Source organism: Brienomyrus brachyistius, chromosome 7, assembly GCF_023856365.1.
Source record: "Brienomyrus brachyistius isolate T26 chromosome 7, BBRACH_0.4, whole genome shotgun sequence".
Lineage (NCBI taxonomy): Eukaryota > Metazoa > Chordata > Actinopteri > Osteoglossiformes > Mormyridae > Brienomyrus > Brienomyrus brachyistius.
Window position 1 is genome coordinate 25129545 of NC_064539.1, and position 13775 is coordinate 25143319.

General features: G+C 47.7%; 1 protein-coding gene across 1 annotated transcript in view; it reads left to right on the plus strand.

Annotated features, from left to right (window-relative positions):
- The window catches only part of LOC125746658 (breakpoint cluster region protein-like), a 64285-nt gene that overhangs the window by 42351 nt on the left and 8159 nt on the right, over positions 1 to 13775 (plus strand). Inside the window, 9 exon segments of the mRNA XM_049020917.1 lie at positions 7769 to 7890; positions 8581 to 8668; positions 8670 to 8747; positions 9295 to 9414; positions 9729 to 9804; positions 10292 to 10396; positions 11325 to 11399; positions 11579 to 11676; positions 12029 to 12160. Coding sequence (XP_048876874.1) covers positions 7769 to 7890; positions 8581 to 8668; positions 8670 to 8747; positions 9295 to 9414; positions 9729 to 9804; positions 10292 to 10396; positions 11325 to 11399; positions 11579 to 11676; positions 12029 to 12160 — 894 coding nt within the window.

The window sequence follows — 13775 nt, forward strand, 5'->3', positions numbered from 1 at the left end:
CTTGCAGATTAAACTTCACACATAATCTTATACAAAACTATACAACCAGCCCAAAGCAATGGAACATGAAGACGTAGTTTTGTTAGTTATTGAGGAGATCAATCATGATCAAAACGAGACACAACCTTTTATTCATATTTTATTTTTATGATCTGTGACATTTATAGTTCTTATTAAATCTGGCCAGCAGATTGATCTTCTGTTTTACATACATACAAAAAAAAGTAGCATTATTTTGCTAATAATAAGTTTCACCATCACCGGCAGTATTAGACAAAAGTACATTGAATATCAATTGACTTTTCTGATGTAGAAATACAGAGATGCACGCAAAAGTGTATTCATTGATGCATTAAATGTAATTGAGGTACAAAATTACCTTAATTATCTTCCCAATTTTTACTCTACTACTTCTATAACTCAGACCTGACGCTTGTAATCAACCATTCAGCAAGTTTATTGTTGTAAGTGCCTGCCCAGTAGTTTGTGTTAGAACAAAAAGTACTTTGTCTGGAGTAGGGACCAAAAATGGGTTGCGTAACTGCCTCCAAGGAACTACAATTGGACCCAGTTCCTGGATGTGAACGCTACAAAGTTTCCTGGTTCCTGAAAAACGTTTCTGCAGTGTGAAAACACCCAATCAGAATTCCTGACTGCATGCTGTGAGTGTGTGGCGAGCAAAGGAAACTGATCATTCAGGATTCCATCTCCGAAGTCTTATTCACCTAGGTTTTAGGTAAATAGGATTGAAATGAGCATTTGGTGATGCACGGAGGTTCTGTTCCCTGAATTGATTTGGAATGAATTCTGATTGGATCCCTGGGGCGCTGGGCGAATGTGTGCTGGCGCTGTGGTGCCGGGGCTGCTGATTGGCTCCTGCTGGGGAGCCTGGCGAATGTGTGCTGGTGCTGTGGAATCTGTACTGCTGATTGGCTCCTGCTGCCGTTCCTCCAGACTGGCCACCCGGGAGGATTGGAAATGGGGGAGGTGGCCATTCTGTGACAGGCAGCCCTATGACCTGGCTCTCAGCTTCTTATACACCCCTCCCCTGCTGCCAGCCCCCCTGCCAGGTTTTCAGCGAGGTGGCTGGGGTTCGATCCCTTGGTGGTAAGGGGGGGGCGGCCGAATGTCACCAGTCTACAGCGTTGCAGTCTGAGCCAAGCAGCCGTAAACAAGTCATGAATAATTGATCACCCTGATATGATGGGGTTCAGGGAGTGGTTCATCAACACTCGTTAATCTCCCAAACATGAAAGGAACCAGCAGAGCCCATCCAAATCTGATTATAGCTCAGAAGCTACAAATCCAGTTACAGTGTTCAATAATGTCGGAATGATGATTTCGTATGTTTATGCCTATTGTAGTCATAAGCATCTGTACAGCTTAGCACAACAGATGAATGGATGCTATGGCGACCAAGTGCTGACTACTGGATGAGTTGCAGTTGTTTTGGATTCCTGACATTGATAAGCACCGACCTAAGTTGGAGCTAGAGGGCGCTGGTGTGATCTTCACTTTGTGTCTCCTGGTTAATGAAAGACTCGCTTTGATTGGAGCAACTTGTCATGTGACTAAAGGCTGGTCAGCATAGTGTTTTGGCATAAATGGGTGATTTTCGTGTAGATGCCTCTCTGTGTCTTTGGCCCTGGCTGGTCAGTACCAGCATTACTGTTACTGTGACGGTAGCAGAAGATCTGTTTTGGAATTCTTGCTCCAAAGTTCTAGAATGTCTTTTTTTTTTAACCTAGAGCAGTGCCCTGGTCCAGTTTATGCCAATTAAAAGTTATTGGTTTGTTCTCTTTTAATGATAGTATCGTGCTGCTTTGTTCTGGTTCCAGCAGTGACATGGTAACAGAGGCAGCTACTGTGTGGATGTGGGTTACTCTCCTGCCTTTTGTGTATGTGGCTGTGCACGTGCACCTGCCCCTTAGCCAAGCACTTTACCACTAAGTTTATTTGTCAAAGCCCAGAAAGATCTCACCTGATAAGACCCCCGAGTTGCTCGGTATTCTGCTGTGACGCGATCAGCTTCGCTGCCCAGCTCCCTGCTCGTTACCCTCTGGCAGCAGGACGCTAAAGGCTGGGAGTGGAGAAGGCGGGTTGTTTTCAAAGAAAATGAGGTGATTTAGCTTGTGCTGAGCAGCCAAAACCCTGGGGAGGGGAGGAATGGAGGGGATGAGGAGGGAGAAGGAGGGCTGTCAGGGTTGGGGAGGGATAAATTAAAATGCAAATCAATCTGTCTGCTGTTACAGCTTCTCGGTCTCCCAGGCCTCTGGCAGGAAGCTTCTGGAGTGTGTGGGCATTCTGGGTACAGACACAGACAAACACTCGGCACCATGAGCACCAGGGCCAGCCCGTCCTTGGAAGAGACATAGGTGATTGCACTGGGTGCCATTTGATTAGGGGGCGCAAATAAGCAAGTAAAAAAAATCTGCAAGGATACCTGTGTCTACATTCCGTGACATTGCGGTTACTTGCACGGTTGAAATAGCGACAACAGTTGCCAGGACGACCTTCCGCAGTGCCCATTAAATGTTAGAATAACGCGTCATTCCGCAGTCACTGAATTGGCGGGACTGTCAAGAAAGTGAAACAGTCAAAGGAAACTTGGGCACGAGGGACGAAGAAGAAGAGATAAAGAGAAAACAGTACGGTTGTATTTTGTTATTGCACCCAGCTAGTTTGATTATTTTAAATTAGTTTTATTACTTCGCTCCTCTTTCTGTGAAACAGACACTAGCTAGGTAGTCATCAGCCAGATATCCTGCTACTATATTTTAAATATAAATGGACTAAAAAAAAAAAGACTACTGCTCTGTGTTGTGAAGTTCATGATTTCAGCATATAATGTATATTCTGTAGGTCAGTGTATTTGGAGAAATGTTTTGAGCATAAAAGAGTACCACCTTTTCAACAATACTAGTCATCACATTTCATAATTTAACATTCTTTAGTCATCAAATTTCATCATTTTAACATTCTTCACTATAAGCCCCAGGTCAGGATAATCCCTCTGTTTTTATTATGAGTCAAATTTTTAATAAAAATGGCAACGTTTTTATCCAATAGATTTTGCTATTTTTGTTCTTACCATATTTAATACCTTTGGGCTCCGTTCTTTCCATCAGGCATTTATATTAAAACAAATCTTACGTTATGCATTTTTGCACTGGCTGTCTCTGCAGTGACATGCTAGTTCTGCATGTACTGAGGCAGCATTCTCTGTATTCTACCCACTGCCCCATTTCGTGTTGGTACTTTGCCATGTATGGCTTTACTTCCTCATGCTGAACGGCAATTATCTTGAAAGGAAGAATCCGGTTGTATTGGGAGGTGTCCATCGGACAAACTGGCATGCAGGACTAATGCAGGAGTTTGAGGTCCAGAATCAGCCCTGGAAGCTGCATGAGGACACAGACACTCTGGCTCTGCATCACTGTGAGCTGTTGCCACCACTGCCGGGCAGAGGAGCGGGACCACTTCACTGCGGTGTTGGCCACTGCCTGCGCAGTGCCAGACAAGGTGGCTCATTATGGAGCAGTGCAGCAACCCCTTGCTGGCCAGGGTGATGGAGTGGCTAGACCATGGTCTACCACTCCCAGTGGGGCACCCTGGAGAAGCATGTGGGCCTACTGTACAGGCCGATCGCCAGTGCAGGGGAGTCACTGCAGTTACTGATGCCCTGGAGCCTGTGCTGCTGAAGTCAGTGTACAGAGGCATGAGGGCTGGGCCCTACGGGATGAAGATGTCACTGGGGAAGCTGCAGCAGTGCTTTTACTGGCCGGGCTGTGGGCAGGATGCCGAGCTGTTTGCTCCTAGACATGACGCTATAGTGAAAGGTGTCAGTCAATGACTATCCACAGATCTTTTCACTGTCTATTTTTTTGCTGAGAACCGCTTACTACCCACGTGAAAAGTAGGCACCTTGCCGAATCTCACTGCAACAATAAGAACACTGAGTAGTCTGTGTATTTACAGTATTAACCAACGCACCATTAACTTTAACATTTTCTGTGTACAAGAATATACACTCCTGGGGGGTTTTCCCCAAAGCAGAATATTTTTCCATTAGCCAGAAAAGCCAAATGAAAGCATTGTCCAATAGGAATGTGACTTATTGGACTGTCCAATTGGACAGCACGTGTGGCTTAAGGTGTCCATCTAACTGGGCAACTTCCTCTTTTGTGGCCCCAGGGCAAAAAAAGTGGGTGGCAACCTGTTAGCATGAGCGCAGAAATGAACATCAGCAGATTGAGGAGCCTCCGCGCACGTGCCTCGCAGCGGGGGGGTCCCAGGCTCGAGTGAGAAAAGTGCACCTGGGAGAATCTACCTCTTTGTGTTTATTTTTGGCTGGTGCTTTGAATAAACAAACTGTTTGAGAATCTTGCGTTGTCTCAGTGGAAAATATGTGGGTTGATTAATTTATTTTGCTGTGTTTGGGGACCGAAACGTTGAGGGGCACGGAAAGCCCACAACAGATTGGGCATCAAGGTTGAGCCCCCCACCCCACCATTTTGAAATCTGCATTTCTCCTTTCCCTGCATTAACCTTTCACCCCTCAGTGTCCGATTCATCGAATGTCTCCGCCTTCCATACTTGACCTTTTCCCATCTAATTTGCACACATGACCTCTTGCTGTGTTTATTGAGCTCGAGTGCAGGCACACACACACACACACACACACACACACACACACACACACGCACACACGCACACATACACACACACACACACACGCACACATACACACACACACACGCACACACACACACGCACACATACACACACACACACATACACACACACACGCACACACACACACACACACACACACTCTCACACACGCACACACACACACTCTCACACACACACGAACTCACACACACACACACACTCACACACACTCTCTCACACACACACTCACACACACTCACACACACACACACACACTCTCACACACACACACGCACACATACACACACACACACGCACACATACACACACACACACGCACACATACACGCACACACACACACACACACTCTCACACACGCACACACACGCACACACACACACACACACACACTCTCACACACACACACACACACACACAAACTCACACACACACACACACACTCACACACACTCTCTCACACACACACTCACACACACACACACACACACTCTCACACACACACACACACACTCACACACTCACACTCACACACATACACACACACATACACACACACACACGCACACATACACACACACACACGCACACATACACGCACACACACACACACACACTCTCACACACGCACACACACGCACACACACACACACACACACACTCTCACACACACACACACACACACACAAACTCACACACACACACACACACTCACACACACTCTCACACACACACACTCACACACACTCTCTCACACACACACTCTCACACACACACACACACACTCACACACTCACACTCACACACATACACACACACATACACACACACACACACACACACACACACACCCCGTAACCCCCTTTGTGTTATTGTGTTAAATAACGGATGCGATTAAATAGATCCTCCCGCTTCATTTCGCGGTGGAGTCAGCTGCCCCCCCCCTTGGGGAGAGTATTTCCTTTCATGCTGGCTGCTCTTACATCTCCCTGGGTGCTTTTCAGCGCCTTCTGACCCAAAAAAGGGCCGGGATGTGGGTCGCAGTGGGTGATGTTGCCGCTTCCTGTTCTTACGCAGAGCTTTGGTTTGTCTGGACGCTGATCTGTTATGCTACCTAAAGCGGCTGCTGGCCTCTGTCTGCCCCGGGCGCTTCTCCAGTAACCACGCCACTCTCCACCAGGCAATTACCAAGAGACTCAGAGCGTGCCCCCCCCCCCCCCCCCCCCCCTCCCCCTCCCCTCCCAGCTGGTGTCGATATCCTTGCTAACTGATTCGCTGACATGCCTTATTTCAGTTCATTTCCTTATTTTGCTTATTGTATTCCGCACTCAGGGCTGCGAAGAGGTCAGTGTTGTAGCATCAGAGACTGAGAAAGGGAAGCAGTCTGGGGGTCTGGTGCCCATCGCCATGGCAGCGGAGTCTGCGGTTAAGCTGCCGTTTGTTTGGCTTCGTCCAAAACGGTCCTGTGCTGCCACATGGGTCACCAAAGTCTACAAAACACCCTGCTGAATCGCACAGCACACAGCATCTCTAGGATTTGATCTCACAAGCTGCTGGTCACATGTTGACTTCTGTCTTAAGCTAAAACTGCTCGCGGGCGGTTTGATGTCCCGCATTAGTGATTGACGTGCTTCATCTTTTTTTTTCTCTACATAATGCACAGTAAGCTGGAGTGATTGTCTCAGCACCCTGGGTGCTGCCGTTACGGGGATCTGAGCCTGGGCACGCTGGCGGCTTTGGGCTTTGGGCCTGGATCTGCCACTGTGGGTCTGGATGTAGAGGGAGATTGATGAACAGAAGAAAAACACGTTTTTGGTTTAGTTCGGGAGAAATTAAACGAGGCATGACGTATTTGGGCTCATTTTCCCAGACATCCCTCCTCCTGAAACCTTTCAGCATCTCTCATCAGGCAGAGTGACTTTAGTGATCACACATCGCATCAGACTTCTTTATATCCGCCTTTGACATATTAGCAAGATAAAAAAAAAAAAAAAAAACGATCTCATATATGCATCACAAAAGCACAGCCTGCTGGGATACCATGTCATGCTGGTAGTTGGCTGGGAGGCCACTGCTTTCCTCCTCCCTTCTTTGTCTGGGGGGGGGGGGCAGTATAGAAATAACCTCAAATGGTCTCAGAATCTTCTGGATCAATTGTGGAGCCCGAAAGGTTTACATTGAGACGACCCCCGACGCCCACATGTTTAATGCTGGGTTATCTGTATGCCTGCCCGGAATGTCTGGGAGTGGGGGGAGTTGGGGGGGGCTGTGATTACCGATGCCTTGCGTGCCCTCTGCTTTGAACCCACGTGCACGCATGTACACCAACACTGTCTGTTCACAGCGAGCGTGATTCACCCCAGCAAGAAATTCTCAGCATCAGTGTTACTGTGTGAGGTAATGACTCTGTGGTTGCGATGCAGGGGGGTTGGGGGTAGGGGGCGTCTAAGCTGTCATTGGTTGACAGCAGCTGTGACGTCATCCTTTGTATTGCAGCTGCTTAAGTGACTGCAAAAGGCCAGACATGAGAGACGATGTGTTTGGGGGCAGTAGGGATGTGTTGGCTTTAAAAAGTGGCTTTCTTAAAATATTCAGCCCCTCATTTTCCTAGGACGTCGTGACTAAGAAGCACACTAAAGCAAAATTTCTTTTGTCTTTCAAAAAAAAAAGAATTCTGATGTAGACGATCAGGTGTAGAATCTGTCATTAGATGTCTGGCATTTTGTTGTGTTCACCAAGGCAACACTGCCCCCTACTGGCAACTGGCTGTGAATCCGACTCTTGTTTGTGGCTTTTGTCAAAGGAGACCCCTGAAATGGTTTTATGAGATCAATTGTTCAACAGATGAACAAGAGCTTATTTATTAATAATTAATGGTTGTAATTTTTAAGGCAAAATCATGTTTTTACCTAAATTTAAGGTTAATTATTTCTGGCAGAGAGATTCACATTACATTTCGTGTCTTAACAATGGTGATGTTCTTTCAAGTCTCTCAGCTAATTCATGACACGCAGGGTCTTGATTGGTGGGCTGGTTGATTGATGGCTTAACTGGACATCTGGTTGGACTCCTCAGAACCGGCAGCTGCTGAAGGACCGCTTCATGGTGGAGCTGGTGGAGGGTAACCGAAAGCTGAGACACGTCTTTCTGTTCACCGACCTGCTGCTCTGCGCCAAGCTAAAAAAGCAGATTGGCGGGTAAAATGCAAACCTTCCTCTTCTCTCTCCCTCCTCTTCTTCTCTTCCTCCTGCCATAGCCCCAACCAATCAGGACCAACTGTCCTGTCACCCGTAGTCTTGATATGATTGACAGCCACTCCCCCAACCCTCAGTGAGGCGCTGTGTTAGTACAAGTAAACCATCTGGCCTTAGTTCCATTAACCCCCCCCCCCCCACCCCCACATTGCGTTCTAAGATTGATTTCTTCAATAGAAGCCCCCTTCCATTGTCATATGAGCCTGAAGTCAGAAAGCATTGATCCGTGAGTTATGTAGATAGCTGGGGGGGGGGGCCTCCATTAGGACATCAGGCCCTGGTGCTGTAATCAAGCTAGCAGTGGCTCCCCCTACTGGCTGTCGGAGTCCTTTTGGATCCACCTTTTAATCATAAAGGCCCTTATTTGTGGAAGAGGAACTCCCTGTCCATGTGTTCCCGAAATCCCAGGGCCGTGAGCTGTTCTCTTTTTTGGTGGGGGGGGGAACCTGAGCTGTTGCCCTTTGTGGGTGCTGGGGGGCGACATTCGAAAGCCAACTCCAGTCACAGTAATCTCTCATCACTCTAATTACACCTCCCCTTTGTCTACTTAATGCCTGTTTTCTTGTCTGTGTTCTCCCCGATTCTGCACTCCCTGTACTCTGATCTCTCTCCCTTTCTCTCTTCTCTGAGCAGGAAGAGCCAGCAATATGATTGCAAGTGGTACATCCCTCTGGCTGACCTGACCTTTCAGGCCGCCGACGAGTCCGAACCGCCGCCCATCCCCCCAGGTCCCGGACGAGGAGATTGACGCCCTTAAGGTCAAGATCTCCCAGATCAGGGCTGAGATCCAGAGGGAGAAGGTACGGGTTTCATCCCGGTGTGTCGACCACATGTGCTGTGCTGCGGGCCGGACCCTCCACCGCGTCCGTGCTCGTGGCGGGAGATAAGCTGCTAACCGTGCGACCGGAATCTCACCACAGTGTGAAAGGGGCAATGGTTGGGTATGATGGGATGTTTGAAGTTTGCATCAAACCATTTGTTGAATTTAATGTGTGTCTTGCCTTGGTTTGTGTGTGTGCGTGTGTGTGTGTGCGTTTGTGTGTGTGTGTGTCTGTGCGTGTGTGTCTGTGCGTGTGTACGTGTGTGTGTGTGCGTGTGTGTGTGTGTGTGTCTGTGTGTGTGTGTGTGCGTGTGTGTGTGCGTGTGTCTGTGCGTGCGTGTGTGTGTGTGTGTGTGTGTGTGTGTGCGTGTGTGTCTGTGCGTGTGTGCACGTGTGTGTGTGTGTGTGTGTCTGTGCGTGTGTGTGTGTGTGTCTGTGCGTGTGTGTGTCTGTGCGTGTGTGTGTGTGCGTGTGTGTCTGTGCGTGTGTATGTGTGTGTGTGTGTGTGTCTGTGTGCACGCCTGCAGAGGGCCAACAAGGGAACCAAGGCCGCTGAGCGACTGAGGAAGAAACTGTCCGAGCAGGAGTCACTCCTTCTGCTGACCTCGCCCAACATGGCTCTGCGGGTGCACAACCGCAGCGGCAAGGTGCGTGAACGTCGTCGCGGCAACCACCATGACAACTGCGACACCTTCCTATTCGGCAGTCCTAATGCTTCTGTGATTGTTTTATATCTTGCTAGTCTGTCTTAAAGGCCGATGGCAAGAAATCTGAGCCAAAAGTGATATAAATTCCAAGTGGATAATTCTTACCCTGAACTGTACCCAAAAGTGAGAATCTCTGTTGTACCTTAGAGCGTAGCATTCTCCCTGAATTGCCGAGAAAGGCTCCCCCTTTAGCAGGATCCCTGTAACAGTGACAGACAGATGGGGCCCCTAAAATGGGTGCTCTGCCTTTCCAGAGCTACATGTTCCTGATTTCGTCAGACTACGAGCGGGCGGAGTGGAGGGAGACCATCCGTGAGCAACAGAAGAAGTGTGGGTGTCTCCGTGGGACCGTCAGTTAGCTCACAGGAGAGATCCAGCCTTTTTTCTCGATCGTATGAAGCTCTCTGGGCATCTTCTGCTTCTGCATTCTTCTCTGTGATGCTTAAACTTAAATTGTCTTCCGTTTCTAGCAGATACAAGTTGACTGTTTATAGTTAAACCCCCTTCATTTCCCTCTGTGAGGTTTTATGAACGTCGGCCTCATCCCCTGAATACGGCCTTTTTCATTAATTATTCTCTGCGGATTAAATTAATCAGCCTCAAATCGATCAGTTGTTTGGCTGTATGAACGTGTCATGATCTACCAACAGTATAGAATGGATCAGAAGCTGGGTCATATATTTCAGAGAGATTGCAGTGTAAGAATGCATACTGGATGAGACAGTGTTAGACGCAGATCTGCTGTAAAGGTGAAACCATTCTAGTATTTCCATTTCTACGCGCCTAAACCGGGAATCCTGGGATGTCGCTCTAGCAGGTTTCAAAAGCTTCTCGCTATCCTCGATGGAGCTGCAGATGCTGACCAACTCATGCGTGAAGCTGCAGACCGACCATCACATCCCCCTCTCCGCCAACAAAGAAGGTAGGTGATGGGATGAGTGGGAGAACAGAGAACACTTTAGAGAAGAGCCCGGACTCCCACACATCGTTGCGAGGGGCCACTTGCATGAATGTTGCGGCTGCGGCTGCTTCCCTTCACCTGTCGCTTAAATGCAGCGTGAAGTTCCTGAACCCATGGCAACAGAGCCCACAGAACACATGGTAACAGAGCCCAAAGAACACATGGCAACAGAGCCCACAGAACACATGGTAACAGAGCCCACAGAACACATGCAAATCGTTAAATTAAAAGCACCTTTTGTTCAGTTTTATGATTAAAAAGTTTTCGTTTTGCGGGGACGTTTTCGCCTTATTGGGGAAGAGCATCTTCGCTGGTTTGTTCCCACTCTCTTACACACACACACACACACACACACACACACACACACAGACTCTCACACACACACACATGCACTCTCACACGCTCGCAAACACGCATCTGTAATTCACGTGTACTCTTGTGGGGATGTTCTGTCTACCGCGATGTTTATTATACAAGGGATCAAAGCAGCGTTTCATTTCATTTGGAGGATGAGCGCATGTCGGGCAGAAAGAGCAGCAGACGAATGGCCCAGTTTGGGCATCATAATGTAACAAGCCAGTCCTCCTGGTTTTAACCGGGTTAGTTTGTGTGAAACACAGGAGAGCACCTGCCGCATTCACACGTGCATGTTTACCTGCGTGTCTGTCTCCCCTATCAAGGCTCTGCAGAGAGTTTGGAAGGAGCAGGTGCTCGACTGGGGTGGGGTGTCCTTTGATATAATGTATGTGATCATCGGTGATCGAAAAGGGGCTCTTAAGACCTCAAAACGGGGGCACTTTCCATTCAGGCAGGAAGGTGCATCCCCGGCCCCTGCTCCAACATCCCAGTGCCTTATTTTAACCTGCTTTCTCTCCATCCTTGTGCCTAGATGAGGATGATCCAGGACTCTATGGGTTTCTGAATGTGATCGTCCATTCAGCTTCTGGCCTAAAGCAGAGCCTAAGTAAGCTGCCAATCGCCTTACAGTACAAATTAGGGGAGCAAAATGATCATTATGAATTTGGATCTTCCTAGAATTTCCACATAGATCTTATCTGAACATTTTAGATGTGAAACATCCTTCTTACCCGACGTTTCCCACGGACCTTTTCTCTTTGTGCCGATGGCTTCCTTTCCACCCAGATCTCTACTGCACATTGGAGGTTGATTCTTTCGGCTACTTTGTGAACAAGGCCAAGACGCGAGTTTACCGCTACACCACCGAACCCAACTGGAATGAGGTGAGATTCGCAGTCATTTGTGCTGAAATACTAGGTCCCCATCGCAGATAAAGACGAATCCTGAAGGTTCGTGTTCAGTGCTCCCATCACTCAGTGGAGAGAATATGCCGGAATATTACTTTCGTTCTCCGATTAGCTGTCAGCATCGCCTGGAACCATCACTTACAAAATAAAGGTCTTATATTCAAAATATCATGAATCCGCTGCGTTCTTTGACTGCTTAATGAATTGCAATCCAGTTCCCTTAGCTATCAGATTCGGATTATGCCAGCTATAGGAGACCATGTTCTCCTGTCTCCATCACCTCTCTGCCATCACTGAGTCTTACTAAAGTCTCATCTTTGGCCTTCAGGAGTTCGAGATCGAACTGGAGGGATCGCAGACGCTGCGGCTGCTTTGCTATGAGAAGTGCTACAACAAGAGCCGTCCGAACAAGGAAGATGGGGAGAGTACAGACAGGATGATGGGAAAAGGGCAGGTCCTGGTAGGGTGGCCGCCTTCTTTGTCCTTGCAGATCACCCTTTTCAGGCTTACTGGCTTTTCACAGTAAACATCCCTGAGAATCCATAGCAGTAGTGTTGGGGAAATTACTCACAAAAATAATCCGTTACAGAGGTGGGAAATTCATGTCCAAATTCAGAACAAGATTTTGTTTCGACCAATCAGTTGAGTGAGGAGTCACAGACACAGAGCTGGTTGGTTGAAACAAAACCTTGGTATGGATTTATACTTTCTGGATTTGAACTTTCTACCTCTGTTTGTAGCAGAAGAACATTGGATGGTCGGTCATGTGTGACACTAAAGTTTGTGGATATTAAACAGTTCCAAAGCAGCTAGTTGCGACTGTAGCATTTAAGTGAAGTTCATGCCATTTGACCATTGAGTTAAACTTGTCTAATTAAGTTATTAGTTTGATGAATCTAATGCTGTTTTCTGGCTGTTGTTTTTATTCCGGATGGTGTAGTTGAAGGTAGAGAAATAGATTGATCTGAAATAGCTGTGTGAAAGAATGTGTATTTTTCCTCTTTCTCTTGCGTCATGCGCCATTGGTCGTTGGTCAGTAATCTCCATCTGATGTGGGCCTCTGCATATGCCTTGTGTTGGGAGCAGAGGTGGAGATTTCAGGTTCATAGAGTAGAAATCTAGAACAGGATTTTGTTTCAACCAACCACTTGAATGCTCTGTGACTGTGACTCTTTATACTGAACTGGTTGGTTGAAACAAAATCCTGGTCTGGTTTTGTATTCTCTGGACCTGAAATCTCCATTTCAGGTTGGGAGTTGAAGGACTTTAATGAAGCTTTGTAGTAGTACTTCTATTTGTATGCTAGCCTGCTGTTTATGTCCAGAATAACTTTATTTTACTTGAGTAAATCGAAAGTGAATTTTAATGTAGCATTTTTTTCTGGTGATATCTGAGCTAATGTCGTGTATGTTTAGTATTTCACTCAAGGGCAAACCAACGAAGGCAGGGTTGCAAAGGGGTGGAATATTTACAGAAACGTTCCATGGGAAGTTAAGATGGGGGGGATTTTGCAAATACTCCAAGTTGGAAACTTCCCATGGAAATGAATGGCAATGTATGGGAATTAATGGGAAAATTCCCAGAATTTTGCATCCCTAGTGCAAGGTGGGGTCGGTCTTTTCTGAAGCTCAGGTGCACCCATCCTCTGTCTGTCAGTCGTGATTTCGGCAGGAACAAATCCATTAACTGGGGGTCATCTCATTGCCCTGAGGCACATGATCAGGATGGGGATGAGTAAGCGGTTTAGCATCTATCAAGGGGGGGTGGGCAGAGCGTGCCTCTGTGTGTGCGCACGTGCTGGGGTGCTTGGACACCAACTTGAGTAGGGGATTAGGGATGGAGGGTGGGTGGGCGGCGAACAATAGAGCGGTGAGGGGCTGCGGAGGAGCACAGGGGGGAGGACACTGCGAGCATGAAGCCAGCCAGCTGGGACAGACCGTCACACCGGCGTTGGTGTGGCCGCATGCAAAGGAGGTCCAGGTTCTGGATTAGTCCACATTTGTTTTGGCGGAATTGCAGGGCTGCCACAAAGTTTGTTTTTTTTTTATTGTTATTGTACGTTTTTTTGTCGCCGC